General features: G+C 40.1%; 1 protein-coding gene across 1 annotated transcript; it reads left to right on the forward strand.

The window, feature by feature from the left end:
• The first annotated feature begins 831 nt into the window (after nucleotides 1-831).
• slc43a1a (solute carrier family 43 member 1a) lies at nucleotides 832-21,894 on the forward strand. The gene is made up of 15 exons (XM_019274394.2): nucleotides 832-1,060; nucleotides 5,753-5,916; nucleotides 6,642-6,834; nucleotides 7,613-7,668; nucleotides 8,574-8,650; nucleotides 15,714-15,806; nucleotides 16,372-16,505; nucleotides 16,618-16,742; nucleotides 17,025-17,171; nucleotides 17,271-17,306; nucleotides 17,398-17,533; nucleotides 17,707-17,836; nucleotides 17,944-18,017; nucleotides 18,796-18,919; nucleotides 19,258-21,894. Exons 2-15 carry the CDS (start codon nucleotides 5,763-5,765, stop codon nucleotides 19,453-19,455), a joined length of 1,677 nt encoding a protein of 558 aa, XP_019129939.2. The 5' UTR covers nucleotides 832-1,060; nucleotides 5,753-5,762; the 3' UTR covers nucleotides 19,456-21,894.
• The last annotated feature ends 37 nt before the right edge of the window (nucleotides 21,895-21,931 follow it).

The raw sequence follows: 21,931 nt of genomic DNA on the forward strand, positions 1-21,931 counted from the left end.
AGATAAAGGTCTCACTTTAAAGCACGTTTGTAGGAGCAGAGTTTTTCAGGGTTTTAAAGAGAAAACAGTAGCTGATCGCTGGGCCTGCAGGCCTGATGTGCCATGAAACACAGCAGTGCCCTTTACAAAGAGAGGCAACTGCAACAAAATGTGGATTTAAATGTGTACAATCTTCTGATGAAGCAAGTTCATTAAACAAGTTTCTCTGCCCTTTAAGATTACACACAATTTGATTTAGTGTTCAACAGTGAATGTAAAACTACAAAGGGCAACTTTAAATGTTAAAATCTGATTTCCCTGCTGAAAGCTGTGATAACACAAATAATATAATTTTCTTTGGTACTTTAATTTCATTTATAGTTGAGCCAATGTACTCCTGTTATCACATCTAATCTCAGCATATTGTGCCTTTCTGTAAAGTGCACCGCTGAACTAATTTGCATTGGTACACAGAAATGTTGTGTTTTTCCTGCGTCATAGCTTTTTTACAAACAGCAGAGAGCTCTGTCTCTGTCAGTAAATATGTAAACCATCAACATACAGCATATAGAGCATCAACAGATGAGAAAATACTCGAGATATACTTGAAATGGAATAGATCAAATAAAGTTATTTATACTTTTTAAATGTACAGATATGTATGTTGGATCATTTGTATCATGCACGTATATATCTAACAGTAAATATAAGTAACACTTGAGTGTAAATGTCCTTTAAACTCAAATTCGTATTTCACGTGTGGCTCTTACCCCCCTCTGTAGAAGACATTTGACCTGTGGGAGTGGCAAATAAAAAAGGCAGCAGAGAGGCAGAGAGAAAGAGGGAGGGAAATAGAAGTCAAATTAGGAGGAAAGGAAGGTGGAGTTTTTAAGTTTTAGTCATGAAGGAAGACAAGCGTGTGTAGTGGGTACAAGCACGAAACCCACCAGACAGAAAGGGAGCAGGAAGGAAAATATTTCATTTGACAATAATCATAGAGAACAAAAAAACAAAAACAGCAATAACAAAAAAGAGAAACATTTGAAACGTTTTTTCCTCTCTGAGAAGACATACAACTCAAGTAAGTAAATAGGTTTTCCCTTTGAATGCTCACTCTGTGTCTGAATACGTGTAGTATTAACATGATGTGACGACAATGACGCACCAGCAGGACTAACCGGCTGCAGATACACGTGGCATGAAACTGACTCCTGACAACTTCTACTTTTTATTTACTAAAAATACAGAGTGTGGACAGTGTGTGTTAAACCTAGGATAAATATGTAATATGTGAGGGGAAAAGGCTTAAAGTCTGTGCGCTCACAGAGAGACTCAAAGTGTCACAAACCTCAAAATGAGCGCGATGTTTAGGAAGTGGCCGCTCATGCTTTCACAGTTGTTTCTGTGTTGAACCTCCATTGAGCGGTAAATTCCGTCATCGTGTTCATTTAAAACTGTGAAAACGTTGTTATAATGAGACAAACATGATGTATAAAACCATTATTTTAATGTTATTACTGTTTTACGCATCGTGGACACGTTGGGGATAGTCAGATAAAGACATTGTTGCCTTTGTTGCCTTCAGGGACACCCCTTAAAGTCAGAATCAACTCTGTGCAGTGGCCTACATTGAGAAAAGGTAACCAAAATTGTATTATAAATTAGTTTTACATCTATTTTCGTCACTAATTTAAATATTATTCAAGTAAATAGAGAGTTGACGTTTACAGTTTTATTTCTGACCATCAGCCCAAAACCCAAACATTCAGTTTACAGTAATCCAAAGCACGGTAAAAATGATCACATTTGAGAAGCAGTGACGTTAAAATGTTTTTGTGCTTCTCAATCACTAACTAACTAACTAAATGATTAATTATTAACATATTGATTAACTGATGACCAATTAATACAGCTCTTTTGCTACTCAGTAGTGATTTCATGCTTCTCTCTGGCTCCTTCACTGTGTCACATGTAGGCAGGTGACCGGGTAACCACTTTTTTGTATTTGTTTGTGCTTTTAAACTCCCAATTCTGACATTTTGGACAGACTTACTCCAGGATGGGTCTGTTCAGCGGCGTCCCTCTGTGCCGGTAACCAGACCCATGGCTGAGGTCATGCCCATGCAGAGACAGCTGCAGGCCGGTCGGGCAGCCTCGGGGGTTGCATGTTTTAGGGCTCCTCGGGGGGAACAGAGGAGGCTCCTAGAGCGCGTGGTTTATTTTCTTGGAAAGTTGTGAGGATAAAGAGTTTGCCCTGCGATCCTTTATGTCCTGCGGAGGTTGATAAACACGGCTGGTCAAGGTCAGAAACATCCCCGCGGGGAAAAAAGAGCAGCCCTGGATGGGAGCAGCAACAGATAGACTTGAAAGAAAAGCAGCACACGTGATGAATTAAACACGTCAACTTAAATGTTTAATACAGAAACTTAAGGATATGTTTGTTGTCATGACAATCATAAAGACTATATAGCAATATAACGCCTCCTCCCCTATAAATACCCAAACTCCTCATGACCTTAACATTGGAGTTAGTCATGGCAACATTGCATCAGTCAGGTATTTCAGGAAGCAGCTTCCTAATATGGCGTTCCTCTCAGTGCAGACTTCACCTGCTCTCCCATCACGCACACACACACACTTCACAGTGTCATGACAAAGCCTAACAACTACCTGCCAATCTTAAGAACACGTTGCCTGTTTGTGTTTTAGTTTCCAAGTCTTTGTTGTATGTTGATTTTCCCACGTCAGAGCAACGGGAGCCACTCCTCGTCATCACCAAGTGTTTGTAGTGTAGTAAGTGTCATCAGCCCGTCTATCATTTCAGCATTCCAGTTGTTTCAGTAATCGCCGCAGAACAAAACTGGCGGGAAACAAAGAGGAAGTGTGTGTGTGATGAGAAACAGCAGCAGAGCAGATCTGAAAAGGAATTGTATGTTTTGCATTTGTCGCACGTGGTCACCTGAGCTCAAACACACACTGACAGGCAACTGATACCATGCCTTACTTACAAATACACACACACACACACACACACACACACACACACACAAACACAAGCTGTTTCCATGATGATACCAAGTAGCCATGACTCTGTGTCGCATTTACAACAGCGTCTCCTGAGCTGCGACTACACACACTTTGAATGTGATGTGTGTGTTGATTGTGTGTTGCAGCCACAGCACCATAAATCCAATCCATGTGACAGTAGTCTCTATACTTAGGCTTTAAAGGACTCTTGTCTGTTGCTGTTTGAAAGGTTGTTCTGTCTGTCCGATTTGCTTACATGACACGTAAACAAATACTTTATCATTTCAACGTCCTGATTTCTACAATGCGGCCATTACTGAGACTAGTTTGTCCAAACAAAGACACGAGACTCTGTCTCTTTGTCGGTCAAACGGAAGAAGCATGGAGAGGATTAACAGTTCTCAAAGTGAAGAAACAGCACATTCAGCACATAAATGAGGATTTACACCTGAGCTTAAAAGAGCAGTGAAAGCCTGATTAGATGTGCCAGCTCTTTTAATTAAAGAAACCAATTAAAATGTTTGTGTTTCTGCTGTTGTGACCCCCATCCTTTAAAGTGGTGCACTTAGATGTTATTAAAGCATACAGTTAATGCACTAATGCTGACAGGACTGCGCAGTTGAGATACAGATATCAAGATGTCAGGATCACTTTTCTGTACTTCTTACGTCAACATCTTTGCTGGTTTTGACCAGCTTGGAACTCCAATGTTTGTCTTTGGCTTGTTTTGCCACTTTGGATGTCTTTTGCTTTTTTTAAAACACAAACACACAAATACTTTTTTCACTGTGCTACTCACATACATTTAGAAATGTGTAACTTGTTTGTACTCTGAGCTAGGAAAACTTGTCTGCGTCATACTCTCCAAACCAGAAGTCATACGTAAAGGTTATATTTCGACATTAACTGTGCCGTGACGATATGTGACTTTATTTATTTATTTTTGAGAACTTTATTTATAGCCCATTTCAGGTTGTGTGTTTATTTTCATAAGCAGCTATGATACATGTGATATGACACATCTGAAGAGGAGAACCTTGAACATAAGCCGTAATTTATTTACTTTAATACAAAATGTGTTCAGGTTGATTTAATTGACAACTGCTTTTCTTTATCTTAAATTACAGTAATTGTCATTTGATGAAGTTCTTCTGTCTTCTAGTATTTTATATCAAACAGTGAATTGACAAAATAATCACCAGATGAATCAGTTCAAACAATAGTTAGTTGTCAAATATAGACACACTCAGCCAACAGCTTATCCTGTTTACTGTCTGTAGTCTTTGTCGAAGTTAATTAACATGTCAATTTGTGGCTCATAAATTTAAAAGGGAGTGAATCAGGCTTGGCTCTGTTGTTGAGTGTGTGTGTGTGTGTGTGTGTGCACACGCACTCAAGGGTTTTTCAGCATGGGGTGTCAGTTACATAGAAATCCCCCCTTTTCACACTCTATTCAGCACAAAGGCAGTTCAGCGGGCTACGGATAATCCCATTACATGCACGCTTCATGAGCACAGAGCACAGAGACAAATCTGTCCCATTAGATCCTCTATATGCCTCCCCATACAACACACACACACACACCTACACCCTCATGAGATGCCCTCATTATAAACTACTGGAAAGTGTTTCCTGTTTGAGGCCTTGCCTGCAGAGCCCCTGCCCCCTCCTGCCTCTCCTCAAATCGAGTGGCTGAGACTTCTCCTCCCTCTGTTCCACTTCTTCTCTGCTGCCAAATGGAATAGCTTGGTTATATTTGGATCTTGCCTAAACATTTTCCAGATGTGCATGAGCCTGTCAGGACGGTCGTGACTGTATTCTGTGTGTCACAGGTTGTATTGACCGGTGAACTGTCCTGTGTGACCTGTATGTAATGTATGCGTGTGTGTACTTTCCAGGTGGTCATGACTTTGTTTGGACAGTTACGTCACAAGTTTGATTGTGTGTGTTGTTGTGTCCAGAAGAACTGCATTAGTCCCAGTAAGGTAAACCTGAAGCCCAAACTGTGGTTACATGCTGTTCAAAGACTCCTTAAATCCAACTTTCAGATGGAAATGTCTCCCTTTAAAGATGCTATCCCAATTTCCAGAACAAAAGCACGTCGAGTGCTCTGCATTGTTTCCTCTATTCAAAATCAAGGTGAAGTAGCTGCGATGTTGACAGCACAGTAGGAGGATTTCTGAGGACAATGAAGTGCAAGGTGTCAGGTGCCAAACTAGGATTTACAAAACAATGACTAGTCACATGGGCACTCATTTGGCAAACTTAGAGAAAAATGTCCTGTCTCGAGGGACTCCATCAGGTCTCCCCGGTGAAGTATACATAATTAAATATCAATAGGTGGCCTTTCGTAAAGACCATCTATTGATATGTTTCTAGGGATTAATATGTGAAACTTCTTACACACACAGATATCCAACTTTATATATAAACTTTTTTTCAATTTTAAGTTTTTAAAGAGCAATCATTTAGTCACAAACTAATCGAACTCGTCATTAATCTTTAAAATGTCTGAAGACATTATTTTGACCTCCGGGAACTTGTGATAGACACTTTTCACAACAGTAATCGACCAAAAGACTGGCGTCTAGGTACTTTTCTGAAGTCTCTGTCATACAAAGACTATTTGATTAACTGGTTAATTATTTGATGATGACAATAAGGCCACATGTCAGTCATTTTAATTCTGTTTTTCGCTTCTCTCTGTCATTATCCTTTCCCCCTTCTCGTCGCTCCTCTATCACAGAGCAGCAGCTATGGCGCCTTCTCTCCTCCAGGCCTACAGGAGGCGCTGGTGGATGGCAGTGACGGCGGTGATTGAAAACCTGCTGTGTTCGGCTGTGCTGTTGGGCTGGGGCTCCCTGCTCATCATGCTGAAGAGGCAAGGCTTCTACTCTCACCTGTGCTCAGGTAAAACCAGCAGCTCAGCATCACGTAACCAGAATCATTTGTTTCTCTTCAACAACTCATATGATCTGTGATGTAATAGGTCTAGCTGCCACTATGTAAGGCAACATACTGTACACTTCTTTGTCAATTAATAGTTTATTCAGACCCTAAAAAGCTCTTGAAGGTCCAATGTGTAGATCACATCACCCCTGCAGTCTAGTGTAAAGGAGAAACAACACTTGAAAGTATTTAGTTTGTCTGTTCTGGGCTACTGTAGAAACATGGTGTTTCAACATGGCAGCCTCCATGGAAGAAGACCCGCTCCCACTGTAGATATAAAAGGCTAATTTTTAAGAAACTATAAAATATTCTTATTTTCAGGTGATTATACATGCATGAAAACAGTTATGAATATTATGTTCCATGTGTGCATTATTCTGAAAATAGAGGCCCCCAATCTTACACACTGGACCTTTAAAATATGAAATAAGCCTTTATTCGGTGTAACATCAATAATCAGTGATTATTTTTAATGTTTTTTATATGAACAACAAAACAGAAGGGTTAAGACGGTTTCCAACATTTATGGCTCATGAACCTTAAGTTAGGAAGCAGTGTCTTTTTGCATACTCACTGTCAGCACATATCTAGCAGCTGTTTGGTGATTAAATGTTCTGAGGTTTCTCTGTACATATTTTTTTTCCCCACTTACTTCTCTCATTAACTCTCCAAAATTGTTCCCACAGTGAACGAGTCTGTGGTTGTGTCTTTGGGCAACTCCTCCAGTGGCGAGGTGGAGGAGTGGCTCAGCTGCGTGGACCAGGAGGAGATGCTGAATCTGGGCTTCACGATTGGCTCTTTCTTGCTCAGTGCCACAACTCTGCCGCTCGGTATCCTGATGGACAAGTTTGGGCCACGGCCTATTCGCCTGGTGGGCAGGTAATGGTTGTAAAAATATTGTAGGGAAATGTGCACGTACGCACGTTTTCAAACTTATTATAATTCAGAAACACTGAAACATTTTTTACATACATATTTGCTTTATGAGAATCTTGATTTTTACATTTGACCTTTCTAAATGTCAGGATGGTGAAAGCTGCATGGAACAGTAATTAAAGTCAAATACTACTGAGGTTATAGTAAAAGTAAAAAAGCTGTCAGATCACATTCCCAAAGTGGGAGGAGGGAAACTGTGCCTTTTGTGAGTTAATCAATAAATGTAGGTGCGGTACTAGAGTGTGCGTGTGTGTGTGTGTGTGTGTGTGTGTGTGTGTGTGCAATGTTTTTATAGTAAGTACTGAAATTCTTTATCATTGGGTATGGAAGAAACTGCTTACATGATAACAGACGCTTAGACATGAAGATGATAGAAGTTCATCTGCAGCTACGTAATGTTTAAACATTCAGACTGACAGTTTCTGGTCTTTTATATATGGAAATTAACGTATTGTGAATTAAATAAGATTATATCCACATCTATATCCATATTTAACATTGCCTGAACTAATTTGCATCACACTTTCACTTAATAACGTTGCAGTTGCGTGACTCATTGACATTTGCAAACACTGCGACTGCTGAGTCACGAGCAGTTACTTGTCCTGTGTCTAAATACTATATATCCTTCATATACTGGATGTTTGTTTGTACAAATCACATATATTGAGCATTTAAAGAATTACATTTTTAATTATTTTTTTAAAATTTTTTGTTACAGTTCTTGCTTCGGTCTGTCCTGTGTCATGATGGCTGCGTCTGCCTACAACCCTCACCGTGAGTTCAAACACTAACACTAGACCACACACATGCTGGATATCATTATGCCGTAACACACCTATAAAGCTCGCTCACATCACGTTTTGAGTGACAGCAGGAAGATTAGACAGTAATCATCAAAATAAGATGAGTAAGATTACATAACAAGACTTCATATGTCTAGAAGAGCAACATTCTGCAGTCAACATATGATGCTGACGACTTGTTCATTCACCCGGACTACAGCCAAAGATAGAAGTGATGAATCTGGAATATTTAGATAACTAAAATTAAACTTCAATAAGCTTTGTGTCCATATGTCCAATATTCATAAATATAAATATTACAACATTTCTTCCTGTATATACATGCAGAATCGTGAAAACTGTCTTGTAATACACCATAATAGCAATACATATGATCTAAGAAGTGCTGTTTGAAGAGCTTAAAAGCTCCTTTCAGACCATTGGACAGGACAGGGTGGTGTTTGTTGACACAGACGACTGAACACCAGGTGCATTTGGACAGGTGTGCACAGGCGCAGCTGCCAGACACTTATTAAATCAGTGTTTTCAGCTGGTATGGAAAATATGCCACAAAAATGCCTGTGTGTCACCGAAAAGAGCCGAAGCAATGCAAGTCAATGTAGCCAGTCTAGCCAGTTTATTGAGCTCATACCTCGTACCAGCAGCTACACCCTCTTTGTAATATATGCTTCAAACCTGAAACCTCCTTTACAAACCTCCTCATTTGGTTGTGAAAACATGATAAAACATGTAAAAGTTAAAAAATGACAAACTGTGAATAAATAAAAAGAAGAAAATGTTTGTTTTGTATCTTTGAGTCTAGTCGCTAATAAAACTTTTTTAAGGCTTTTAAGAGAGAAGATCTTTGCATTAAGACTTCTTTTTTTGTCTCTGCAGTCCTGTCAGCGCTCATCTTCTTGGCTCTCTCCCTGAACGGCTTTGGAGGCATCTGTCTGACCTTCACCTCACTCACGGTGAGACACACAACCAACCACGTGGAAGGAAGCATAAAAAGACACATTCATGTCAATCAGTGGAGGGGAATATATACAAATACAAAATTGATATTCATACATGAGTCAGACAAATGGTAGATTGCATAAACTTTAATTATTATGGCATTTAGGGCAGGTGAGGGTCTGTAAACATGTTTGGTATTACCTGTATTTTAATGTTTGTTTTTTTTGTTCATTATCAACATCTCTACGTGAAACCTGTTCATAGAGGAAGAAAGTCTCTGGATTGGGCTGTGTTTGGGATTTTTGTCGTGTTATGTGCAAACCACAAATTTAACTCCTCTATTTGAGTCATCTAATGCCTCTGAGGTTGACTTTGCTTTCACACTATGTACAGTATGTGTGTCCCTGACCGCCTCCATAATATACTCTTAGTGTATCTCATATTTATAGTACGTCTAAATTGGACAACCAGGACAAAATGTGAACATGGTCAGTTGTTCGAGGTACAAGGTACAGCACGGTGCACACAAAACACATTACAGGTTTTAAATTATACCTGTAACATTCCGAGTCAGATGAAACCTGCTTTCCTGTCTCAGTGTTTGAGTTGCTAAACAAACAACAAGTATGAGGAATTAAAAAAATCCCTGCATGGTTTCTTTCTCTATTTCTTACATCTATGTACATCATGTTAAATATGCACACAGATCAAATCTGACACCAAAATGTCCCTTGTACAGCCTGTCCCAAGCTCAGTTTCATAACACTTAAATTGCAAAAAAAGAAATGTGCCTGAGGTTACATAACATTTTGAGAAAGCACTAAGGTAAAGTTGCAGTAAAGTTTTAGTAGCTGACAGTCTCAGTGTGGTTGGAGCCGCTATTTATCTCAGCTGTGGCTGTGGCTGTGTTTGTTTGCACTCATGTCAGGCATGTGTATTAGCGTGTGATGTATCAGCTGGTACCAACATCATCGAGTGTGCTTTATTGTTGCTGCTGTGTCCTGGGAAGTATTTAGGTTTGCGTGCGTGTGTGCGTTAACAGTGTTTTCCGTCCAAGCCACACGTGACTTCTCCCAGATGGAAAGTCTCCCATTTGTGTTTCAGCCAATAACGGCCTCCAGTTGACCACACACCCTCCGTGAAGCACGGCCCATTCACCTCTATTTAAAACACTCAAGGCCACACTTTCTCTTGTCTCTCATTTCCTTCCTTCTTCTTTGTTCTCATCACCCCCTCTTCCTCTTCTCTCCTGTTTCTCTTCTGCCCAGAAGTCAGCAGAAAATCCATACACAACCTTTTCAACTCTACATGACTGTGCACACGTGTGGATGTACGAATGTGTGTGCATGCTTATGTACACACAGGGAGACGAACATGAAACAGATATGATAATGAAAGTCCAAGCTGAGTGTGGACAGACGACCCTCCTCTCTGATCTTTTTCACCCCCGTATACTAACTATAGCCTGACCATGTGAAAAAACTAAGACACGCATCTCTATGAGTCTCTCTGCAGTCCAGCTCAAATCAAATAGATAGTCTGCACGTTTACAGTCAACTGAAAACTGCTGACAATGTGAATAAATAGCTGAGACATCATCCACAGGTGGATGTCAGGTCTGTTTGTTCAAGGGGGTTGTTAACACAACTGTGTTCACTTTTTGAGAGCAGATGGCAATTTAAAGTATCTTAACATGCACACAGTCATTACACATGCTGTTCAACCACATTAGACACCTGGAAATTTGTTTAGAAATCCTAAATTTAAGATACCAAAACATGTCAGGTTGAATTTTGGTGAAATGTGTAGAAAATTTAGCACAAGACTGTTGGAATATTTCCATTTTAGACCTGCAATGATTAATCAGATAAACAAGAGAAAACTAATTCAAACTTTTTGATAATCGTTTAATCATTGGAGTAGTCTCTTAAGGAAAAATGCTCAATATTTGATAGATTTTAGTTTCTCAAACATGACAATTTCCAGATTTTCTTTCTTATATTATTTTAAAGTAAAATAAGTAGTAAACGTCACTAATTTACCTATGAACCTGCATGTCTTTGGACTGTGGGAGGAAGCCAGTCTGTGATCACAAACAAACCAGGAACCAGGAACTTTCTTGCTGTAAGGTGATAGTGTTAACTACTGTGCCACTGTGCCACCCCTGGAACAACATGATGTAGTAATATATGACTTTAAACACCCTAAAGCTTATAAATCTTATAGAGAATAGAAGGAGACAATCAGAAGATCAGAAGTTTTACACAGTGAATCTTGTGTTTTAAACATACTGACACCAACTTAAAGTCACTATGAAATAGATTGAATCCATCACAAGGCTGAACATGACACATATTTAGCAGTGCACACAAGCATGCAGCATCGGTTTCACATGAATCATTTTTTTTTCCTCCTTCACAGGCGCAGATGGTGATGTAGACGTGCACTATTTTTATGCTCAGACGATAATCAGTAGCACCAAATTATGAGAAATTCTAGTCATAGTCAAGTCAAATCAGACGCTTTCTCAGTGACTCATTCTCAGTGACTCACAGCAACACGGAAACTTGTTTGAACACACATTCACATAACTGCCACGCAGGAAGGTGCTGTTCTTTTTATATTAATCACACATAAACACACACTGGAGTAATGTTCAACTCCCCCTTCCTCTTTGTCCCCGTTTGACCTCTGTGTCCCTCTTACCCTCTGCAATTGAGCCGGGTGTGCTAGCATTGACTGACCTCCACACTGTTGTTGTTGTTGTTGTTGTTGTTGTGAAGAAGGAATGACGGCAGAGCACAAGAGAGACAGCACACATGCCATCCTGATTTAGACCATGTGCTGCAGAGTATTAGCTCAAAATGCCCGATGACTCTGTCAGATGATGTGAAACATGAAAAAATGATATATTATAACATTATAAACATTCATCAGTTCACTTTCCAGAACAAAACATTTAGACTAATAAAGTTTTGAACATTAATAAAATAATAACCTTAACTGGATGACCTTGATCAAGGTTGTTTATTCTTCCTCACTCACCACCCTAACCTTTTTGCACACATGTTTTGTGCACATTTACAATGTGGACAGTAATAATACATCAAAGTCATGTAGCAAACAAAAGAATTGGCAGAGGAATAAAAAGAAAAGTCTACGTAGCAAAGAAGGAGAGTAAATTAAAGCAAGAGGCCAAATGAGAATGTTTTTTTTATTCATGTATGGAGCAGTGACAATGAATGAGCCATTTTTAACATTTTAAAGACAAACTTGTAAAAATGCAGTTTGTGACTGTTTTATTTCAGGAGTAACTAATTAAGTGTTAGTGTTGGCCTTAAGGGACAAGTGCAGTGTGCTTCAATCACTGTTGTTCTTTAAAAACGCGTGATTTAAACAAAAATAGACAAACATAAAGTGTGAACATGTACTGCACATTGAAGGCAAGACAATAAATAACCTATATAATTATAATTCATGCATCAATCTCGCTGACAAATGCTCTTATGTCAGAGGCAATGGTAGGTACCTGGTTTGTAAGTATGGGTGTGTGTAAACTGAAAAATTAGTTTTGAGTTTTTAAAAGATGTATCAAATGACCAGACTCCTGCAACCAGTGTAAGTGATTTCCTCTTCTTAGGGGGGTTGCCCTGCATCTTGTGGACTCTACCATTTTCTTTTCTTAACGACTAATTTACGCCTCATTAATCTGTGCAAACACTCCCTTATGGTTTTGAAGTTTACTTAGGGACAGTCATGCAGAATATTCACGTCAGTCATATTTGCCTTACTTCTTTACTGACATCTTTTTGCCTGAAGCACAAAACCTTCAGCGTTTCGTGGTTCCAGTGAACTTTATTGGTTAGATGCTTGTGAACTAATAAATAATGAAGGAATGAGGACAGTTCGTTTCCTTTTACTGTAAAAGACACGGAAGAGCTTTGCTGCGTGCAGAGGCTTGTCTGAAAAGTGCTTTAGGGCTTTCCGTGTTACGGTTACGAGAGCTGTCAGTCTTCCACGTGGTTACCTTGCTCTCAGGTAGCAGACAGAGGTTGAGTTTCTTTTAAATATGCTAAATAAATAAAGGCAACTACAAGGAAGTGGGGATGCTTTGGGTAAGAAACCTTGAAAGTGAGAGTCACATATCGGACTTTGAGGGCAACTGAATCATCGTCCTTTCCATTAAGACTACATTTTTTTGTGTTATATAAATCTAGTGCAGCTGGACAAGAACGCTGTGCCAACACTGTGAGGGATAAAGATTTGAACCAGTCTAAGAACAGGGAGAAAGGGCGGCACAGGGTTGAAGTAGAGAGAAGCTAATCAGTTGTGGTTTGGCGTTTCCTGCTGGGATCTCTGCAGAGAGAGAGGCTGCAGCTGTGGCTCGGCGAGATCAGTCAAACTAAAATAAATGTTACTCTGACTACCTCTTGTTTCCTCGTTTGCACCCTTCCTTATTTTATACATCTCAGGTTTCCTTTTGTACGACCTTCTCCTCCGGTATTCTGCCTCCTTTTCCATATGTTCAGAGCGGCATCAAATCTTTAGTGCTCATTAAGCTACTATTTGGCATGTTCCCTGAGTGATTAAAGTCTTAATTAAACCCTGTGCCAAAGTCTTAAGACACCCGAGTGAGTGAGCACGGCAGGAGTAGAGCCTGAACTAATTAGTCGTGACAACTGAATGGCCAAAGCTCCATTTGTGTGCGACTTTCTGACACCAGTTGACCCTCATGTGTCTCCATACAGTCACGTGTTTCCATCCACATCCCCCTACTGGTGTTAGCATGCAGGACATGTGCTGCAAGGTCCTGTGTGAAATGTATATTTAATGAGAACTGCCTGAACACAGTGGTGGGAATAACACCTGCTGCTGGCACATGCACACACATACCTGTCACTGTTTCTGCCTCACACATAAATCTCTTGGGAAATACTCAGGTCGTTGCTACTACACTTCCGAAAAGCAAAGATCAGTTATCCAACATCTCACATGGCTGGAATATCTTTGCTTTAACATTAGTAAGAGATGCAACCCTTGTGTACTTAGAGGGCCCTCGCGCCTACATACCACAAACCATCGCAGTCAGAGAGTCCAGCGCTGTAGATCTCGTGGCCACAGACTGACCGTGAAGTATTTCGATTCTCAGAAGAGCTGAATAAGGACGGGTGTTCTCGGGGCTGTTTTTCTCATCTCGCTCAGACAGTCAGTCTCTCCCTTGAGCATCCTCATCCCCTTTCCTGCCAACCTCATTGTTGTGTCAGCTCTCGAAGTGACCTCATGCTTCCTACTGCAGCACACACTAGTCTGCCAGCCGCAAATGGTCACCACCACCTAATCTCCAGACAACAGCTAAGCCTCCTCAACACAAAACAAAGCTTCCTTCCACCTTCAAGTCGTTCTAGGAGCCAAAAGCAGCTGTAGGAATGTCCATATGGGGTAATAAAGTTCTTAGAAACCCTTTCTTGGGAGTTATTTCAGGGTTTATGGCCCACTAGGGAGTCCTTAATAATTATGACCAATCTGTTTTAAAGACTGTCACTGCGTCATTTTAAAACACACCCATATAACATTTAAAAAAAAAAAAAGTTTGACAGCAGGCATTCATGATAAATGAACCATCTGAGGATAATCAGAAACAGATCAGATACCAGCAACTAGAATCAACACTCAAATGACTACATGTTCATAGTAATGAACCCTCTGAAGAACTTTATAGCTTCTTTTAACTAATAATTTTAGTTTTCTGGCCCGCAGCCTCATCATTCTCATCAGTGTCGTTTACGGCTGCAGAAGGCTCAAATGCTCTGAAGCCCAACACCAAATGGCAACATTAGGCGACTGGCTGTTGAACAGAGCAGAGCATGTTCAGTTACAGCAGGTCAAAAGAGCTTTAATGGACACTGAAATACTGTTATACTATCAACACTTCTTCCTATCAGTCCATGACTCCACATTTTGCATTTACAGTGCATGTTAGCAAAGTCTGTAGAAGTCATCTCCCCGTATCCTTCCAACCTCTCTGCCCTCTATTCATTCCCCTTCTCACTATGTGAAGAGAAGCTTAAGTCAGCATGGGACTCATAAAAGTCTTTAGTTGAAAAATGTTTTAATGTAAAAGCACCAGTCCAATTTTTTACATTTTTTTGGCTCATTTGTTCCCAATTTACCAGCTATGACTTGACGTCTTTCGGTCCAGCCTCGGTGAGATCAGTGTAAGTGTGTAGACACACACCTGTTGGTTTAAACAAGGGGATACTGACCCTATACGTTAAACTCTGAGCCAGCGCACGGATTATGTGACGGCAGCACAAGTTTGGAAAACCATGGTCAGCGTTAAGAGAGAATAGCGAGCTTGTCATGCAGCACGCCTAAAATCCCACACATGTGATTTTATAATCACAATTGACCCATTTAAAGCTCTAATCGAAGGACACTGAGTGGGCTGGCAGCACAATAGGTGATTGTTACGTTTACTAAGCTTCTTACTGCTGTAAATAGGTCGACCTAATATATGATGTGTTAGTGCCTGGTGCTCACCACCTTATTCCCTTTGACATGTGTCATGCGTGGACCCAGGCCGGGTCCACACCAGCCTCTGAAATTCTTCGACAGCTGGCTGTAGATCAGCTTCCACATTTTTTAATCCACCGTCAAAGAATTTGTTGAAACAGCCAGAATAAAGACGGTGGATGTGTCTTTAAGTATAGCTTAGTCTGTGTTTGAACTCTGGGTCAAGACACAAAGTGGGTCATAACTTTGGTTCTTGTTTCCTCATGACATGGAAACTAATATTTTTTTAATGAGTCCGCTCTGCAGGGAAGAGAAGTGTGACTGGGTGCAAACGCCTCATATGTAGGAACAGTTCACAGTTCATTAAGGGGAAACTTCACAGTCGGATTCATCCTGTTACACAAAGCAGCTGCCTGCCCTCTACTGGTCAAAATGATACACTGCGTCTGGATGACACACTTTTATATGGCATACTTAGGCTTAATCTGTTTCATACTGCTGAACATGTTTGATTTGTGTAATGACTGATTTATTTATTGTTTCTCGCCTCTTCTGTCCCTTCAGCTCCCCAACATGTTTGGTGCTCTGAGCTCCACCATCATGTCTCTGATGATCGGCTCCTACGCCTCCTCTGCTGTCACCTTCCCTGGAGTCAAGGTACATTTCAAAGGCATTCTTCATGGTTTATTCATAGATAGATAGAGATATAGTACTATACTGTGGTACTTTTGGGATATGAACAATGTTATGTGTAAAATAAGCGATCATAATTGTGATATTTTAGACAATGAATGCAAGTTTTGTAGAGGGTCCTGTGTTGGTGTGATCTACCTGGTGTTTCAATCACTTTGCATTTAAGCTTTACAGCTGCACAAATACATATTTTTTTTATATAAACAATGGATCAAATAATCATGTAAAAGTGAAAGATGTCTCTTGTAGTGACAAACCCACAGATGATTGTCACTGTTCTCCTGGATTTAGTCTCTCTGATTAATCCCGTTTACGCCACCTGCCCAGCACCAAACTTAAATTATTATGTCACCGGGAACATGAATCCAAATAAATGCTAATGTCGCTCTGTATCTGCTAGATGTGTATGTAACTTTTCTTGGTGATAATGTGTTGGTGTTCTGCTGCCCCCAAGTGGCCAAATATCATCAGTGAATGCAACTAAAAAAAATATAACAACCCTCAACATCCCTGTGTCTTTTCTTTCCAGCTGATCTACGATGCAGGCGTGTCCTTCCAGGTGATCATGTGGGCGTGGGCAGGCCTTGCCGGGTTTGTCTTTTTCAACTGTTTCCTCAACTGGCCCACAGAAGGCTTCCCAACACCTGACGAAGTAGACTACAGGTTAGTGTGACCACTAGCCTTTGCCTCCAGAGGCACAAAAATGATTTTCAGAAAATCACTCCTTCAGTCCAACCTCAACCCGCTTGTGTGTGTGTGTGTCTGTGTATAACAGTCAGATCCTCACAACGCAAGAGGTTCCTTCAGATGAGAAGGCTGTCGGAGAGAGGCTAAGCCAGAAAAATGGAGATGTCCGACACTCCGCAGAGAAACTTTCTAATGGACCTGACACTGCACCCAGTAAGTCAACAAACAGACATTGACTTTATTCTTTATAGCAGTTCCTTTCTTTCTTTGTAGATTGTGTCTGTCTAAAACAAAACTAACCCCTCATCACAGGTTGCATACATCAACATGGTGTAAGAAATTCAGGTCACAAGATGATTAACATGATACCCTTTGGTGAAGACTTGGTGTCCTACAGCTTTAACTATTAAACTCTGATACAAAAGAAATCATAATCACCTTGAACACCCTTTAACGTGTACGTTAGATAACAGCGACCATCTCTTCCTCTCTCAGATGCTGTTCCTTTCCGTCGCTCTGTGTTCTCTCCCATCTTCCTGTGGAGTCTGGTTACAATGGGGATGTCCCAGTTGAGGATCATCTTCTTCATGGGCGCCATGAACAAAATGCTGGAGTTTATGGTCACCCACGGCGAAGAGCATCGTGAGTGTCAAACCCTCCAAAACATTTCCATTAAACAGTGACTTTGTTTTTTTTAAATTGTACTTACTGACAGATTGTGTGTTTGTTTTGATATTTCAGCATCTGATGAGCTGGTGATAGAGGCAGAAGAGAAAGGTGAGTAATGTAAAAATAAGGATCTAAATTTGCACACTTTATCAGGCACATGTTTTTTTTTCGGAATTTGATTGAATCTTTTCTTCTTCAGTGAGTTTCTACTCGTCCATCTTCGGCACGCTGCAGCTGCTGTGCCTGGTCACATGTCCTCTGATCGGATATATCATGGACTGGAAAATGAAGGAGTGTAACGAGGAGAAGACCGCCCTCCCGGGGACAGATCAGAGGTACAAGCTGTGACAGTTTAAAGCAGTAAAATCAACAATATCGATAAAATATCGATCAACATGAAGCAGTCCCTCTTCTAAATGTGACTTGATGCAGCTATGATAGATATATGAGTGAATGGGTCATTGTAAAGGGAGTTGTCCTGCATGTAACTCTGTGTCTGTGCCATCAGACAAAGCAGTGGACCCAAGAGAGACTCTAAGATCCAGAAAGTGACCAATGCCATGAGAGCCTTCATTCTCACCAACCTGCTGCTGCTTATTTTTGGATGCTGCTGCCTCATTGACAACCTGCCTCTACAGGTAGCACACACACACACACACACACACACACATGATATGGGAGCCAGAGAACACGGAAACAAGTAAAGAATGAATCGTCCTAACTCTCAGATCCATTTCTTCCTCAGATCTTGACCTTCATCCTCCACACGATGGTCCGAGGCTTCATCCACTCCTGCTGCGGAGGCCTTTATGCTGCTGTGTGAGTGCTGCACTGCTGATATATCAACCACATTACCTGAATCTCTGTTAACACATTCACACCTTGGAGGAAATAGAAAGCAATTGTTAAAGTGGTGTTATAATTGAACATATTAGTAGAAATGCAGAGTAATGGACATGTGCCTTTATTTTCCAGTTCATTAAAAAGATAATAAACATTGAATGAAACAATGAAAGTATAATATTTCAGGCCTGGCAATGAAACCGAAGACTCTTGCCTGACACATTTAAAGCTGTATCCAGCACCTTATAAACACCAAACATAAAGCAGCACTTTACAGTGTGATAAAAGCAACCAGATGTGTTAAACGACCACACCACTGCACCCATTCAACATATTGTTTTAACAAAAATCATGAACTGCTCGAGTCAAAATGAACTATACACAATCTAGAGTCTCGTCAGTCATTGCAGTACACGATAGTTAATTTTTAACCCTTGATGTTTCTTGAGTACTCACAGTACAGGATCTTATGTCTGTGATAGTACATTATCGTACAAATGTGTGGACTTGTGCACGGCAAAAACGTGCATACATTTAACTCTGAGAGTCAACAATCCCCCAATCAAGAATCCACAAGCCGAAAGGCTTTCACTGCTCTTAGACTCTGGTAATAATTATGGTTTCCTGTCATAAATGAATCCTGCAGAAAGCAGCTGCTCATTTTTTAAATAACATTACTCCAGACTTTCTGGTGCTCTGTGTCTTTTCATTTGGGGTTTCAAACTCTCGCTAACCACCATTATCTCTCCCACAGCTACCCGTCCAATCACTTTGGCACCCTGACAGGCCTTCAGTCCATGATCAGCGCTGTGATCGCTCTGCTGCAGCAGCCGCTCTTCATCGCCATGGTCGGACCACTGAACGGAGATCCGTACTGGGTGAGGACGCACACTTATCTCTAACCCCACGCTCACAGCGACTGTGGTTACATTTGTGTCTCAATTCTGAGGTTGCAATAATAAATTAGTTTGTTAGCTCAAAGCACCATTGTACATTAAATACAACATTAGAGAACAGCTGGCATGACTGTGCACTAAGATATAATTAACATTACTTACAAAACTAAACAATGATTCAAATCCAGCTGCTGTTGTAATGTCAGATTCTAGTTCAGTCCTGAAGGTTTAGTAGAAACAAAGAACATCTTCATTGACAAAATAAACTCTGTACTGACTGTAACTTAACTTTCCACCTCTGTCATCCATCCGTCCTACAGATCAACCTCGGACTGCTGATCTTCTCATTGAGTGGCTTCCTGTTGCCAGGTTACCTGTTCTATCACCGCAGACACTTGCAGAGGGAAAAGGATGCCAGAGACAAGCGGGCCAACGAACAGGAGATGCAGGCGCTCAACCACACCAATACCAATGGCTACAAACCTCACAGCAACGGCCTCGCTGCTGTAGAGGCTTAGTGCGACACGACAGAGCCGAAGATCCGGTGCATTTGTAGGATTTATTCAATCACGTACCTTCAAAATGAGCACCAGCGTTAACTCATCCATATATATTTTGTTTTGATATTTTTTCTTTGGTTTTCTAGTCACTGCTGGTGCACATTTTGCTCACCGCAAACATTATCACTTAGCAGATAGATTTCCAATGTTTTGTGACACAGAGTTGAGGTTTTCTGTGATTTAGGGAGAAGCAAGTGTCATTTGTTGCCGTTTATTTATTTTGGTTTAGGTCAAAGAGCCAAAATAGATGTGATTTAAGCCATAGATTTCACTCACAAGCACGTGCAAAGACACGCACGCATCCTGGTGTATGGCCTGTGTGTAAGCTGGCGGATATCACGGTACTTGAAATACTATCACAATCACAATCCTTGCTAACACCAAAGAACAGCTTAAAGATATTAGGAATGTTACTATCTACAGTATTGTTTCAGTATTGTGTGTTGAATTAAGCAAATTCTTAGTATTTTGTGCTGTTTCTACTGTACCCATTCAACAAAAGCTATAAATATACCTATAAAACACTATTAAAACATAGAAGCTATTAAGGAAAATTTAAAGCATTGAAATACCAGATATCTGGTACATATAGAGATGTATATACATTTTTTGCGAGCCCAGTAATTCACACATACACAGACACAAACACACTTAAACACACAGATAGGCTGGTTGTAGAGACATCACATCTACCTCCTCTGTTTCCTTTTTTTTGTACTGTCTCTCTGCAACTGACTCCTACACCTGTCCATCGATTTCTTTTTTTTTTTCACCGTAGGAAATATTAAACCTTTGATTGTCAAATACCTGACAACAAATTTAATCAGCACATCGTGCATTCATGTTTTTTTAGAGATACCGCTGTGTCAGCCCTTGCATCTCGATTTTTTATGTGTAGGAAAAAAACGTTTTTTTTAGGGAAATTTCACAAGGAGGAAAAAAATGACGGACTTTTAAAAGTTGTGACACACAGTGTGTGTCAAATGTTATGAAACGCTTTGTACTGCTTTATGCACAGAAATGAACTAGTGTGTGTATAAATATGTATTTAAGTGTCTTTTTTTTATACTCTAGCTGCAGTAGCATTAAAAAAGGGAAGCATTTGTTTCAGTATGTGTTGTTTGGTAGCGTGCTGATTATAAATGAAGCTCGGATGATTTACTGTGTATTCTGCTTTCGCCTTTAGGCCTTTTTTTTCAGTCATGTATTGATTTTGGAGCAAACAAACGTCCATCAGAATTGTTTTTGTAAATAGAACTGAGTTGTGTCTTGTATTTTATTACATATTCTGCTTGCTTTACTATATATATGGGTGTGTGCAGTATGTTACAGTATATTAAGTAATGACTGAGGAGACACTGGCTATGTTGTTTTAAATGTTAATTGTTTTCTGCTCGGATGCACAAAGTCTCTCTGTTTCAAAGATCGTTTTGTTTGAGCCGACTGCATATCAAAATAGAAAAATGTACATTCTTCCAAAGTGACAACAAAATGTGTCTTTTCTATACATGTTTGTCCTGCACACGGCAACAGTATCATGTAGACTTAAGGTATCCATTGTAATGTTTCATTTTCAAGTTTTTGACTCCATTTCAGTGTCAGTTTAGCTTTAGTAGATGTTTCCCTTCTCGTCTGATCTATTTCTTACGTGCTTTTTGGAAGGAGAGTGTGTGCGTTTGTTTAAACTCTGTGCCTTTGCTGCTCTCCTGGCTTTACTGCAATAGATATGAATGTATGATTAATGCGTCCGCCAAATGTGTTTCTCTGTAAACCAAAGCCATGTATAGGGACTGTAAGATAGTACGGAGCCTTTTCTCAGGAGAACGCACCAGAGCAAAAATACCAGGAATGCCTTACAACACAATGCATTAGTTGTACAGTGAATACCAGTTTGTTTGTTTTTTTTGTTGAACGTCACAGGTGTTGATTCAGCTTGATGGTCATTTTTGAGGCTGTATTTCATGTTGTACATTTCATTGTGAGGTTTTCTGGGTTGACATGTAAATTGCTTTCCTCTTGTAGCAGGACAGTATTTTGTAATGTTGGAAAACCATTGTAACTATCTGACCTCTTTATACCTCTGCAAGTCGTTGTCAGACCTCATTAAAGCTGACAAATACTGCCAAATGCCATTCGAATCAATGTGACTCCCTTGTGCTTTGTACTTGGGATTTACAACATTTTCTGCCTGAATCGTTGTGAATCAAGTTTAATCGACACCTCTGACAGTCTCTACAATAAAAATGTTTTATCTTTATTTTAAGATTGTGATCTACAGTGGCTTATCTAATCTCTACTCTCTTCAGCCCTGGGCTTGAAGTGTTGCTATGTTTTCCTGCCTTCAATCATTATATCCAGCTTGTGCATTTGATAAACAAATAAATGTATGAATGTTAACTGTCTAAGCGACATTTCTTTTGCCATGCAAATGTCT

The sequence above is a fragment of the Larimichthys crocea genome, chromosome I (assembly GCF_000972845.2).
Source record: "Larimichthys crocea isolate SSNF chromosome I, L_crocea_2.0, whole genome shotgun sequence".
NCBI classification, from domain to species: Eukaryota; Metazoa; Chordata; class Actinopteri; family Sciaenidae; genus Larimichthys; species Larimichthys crocea.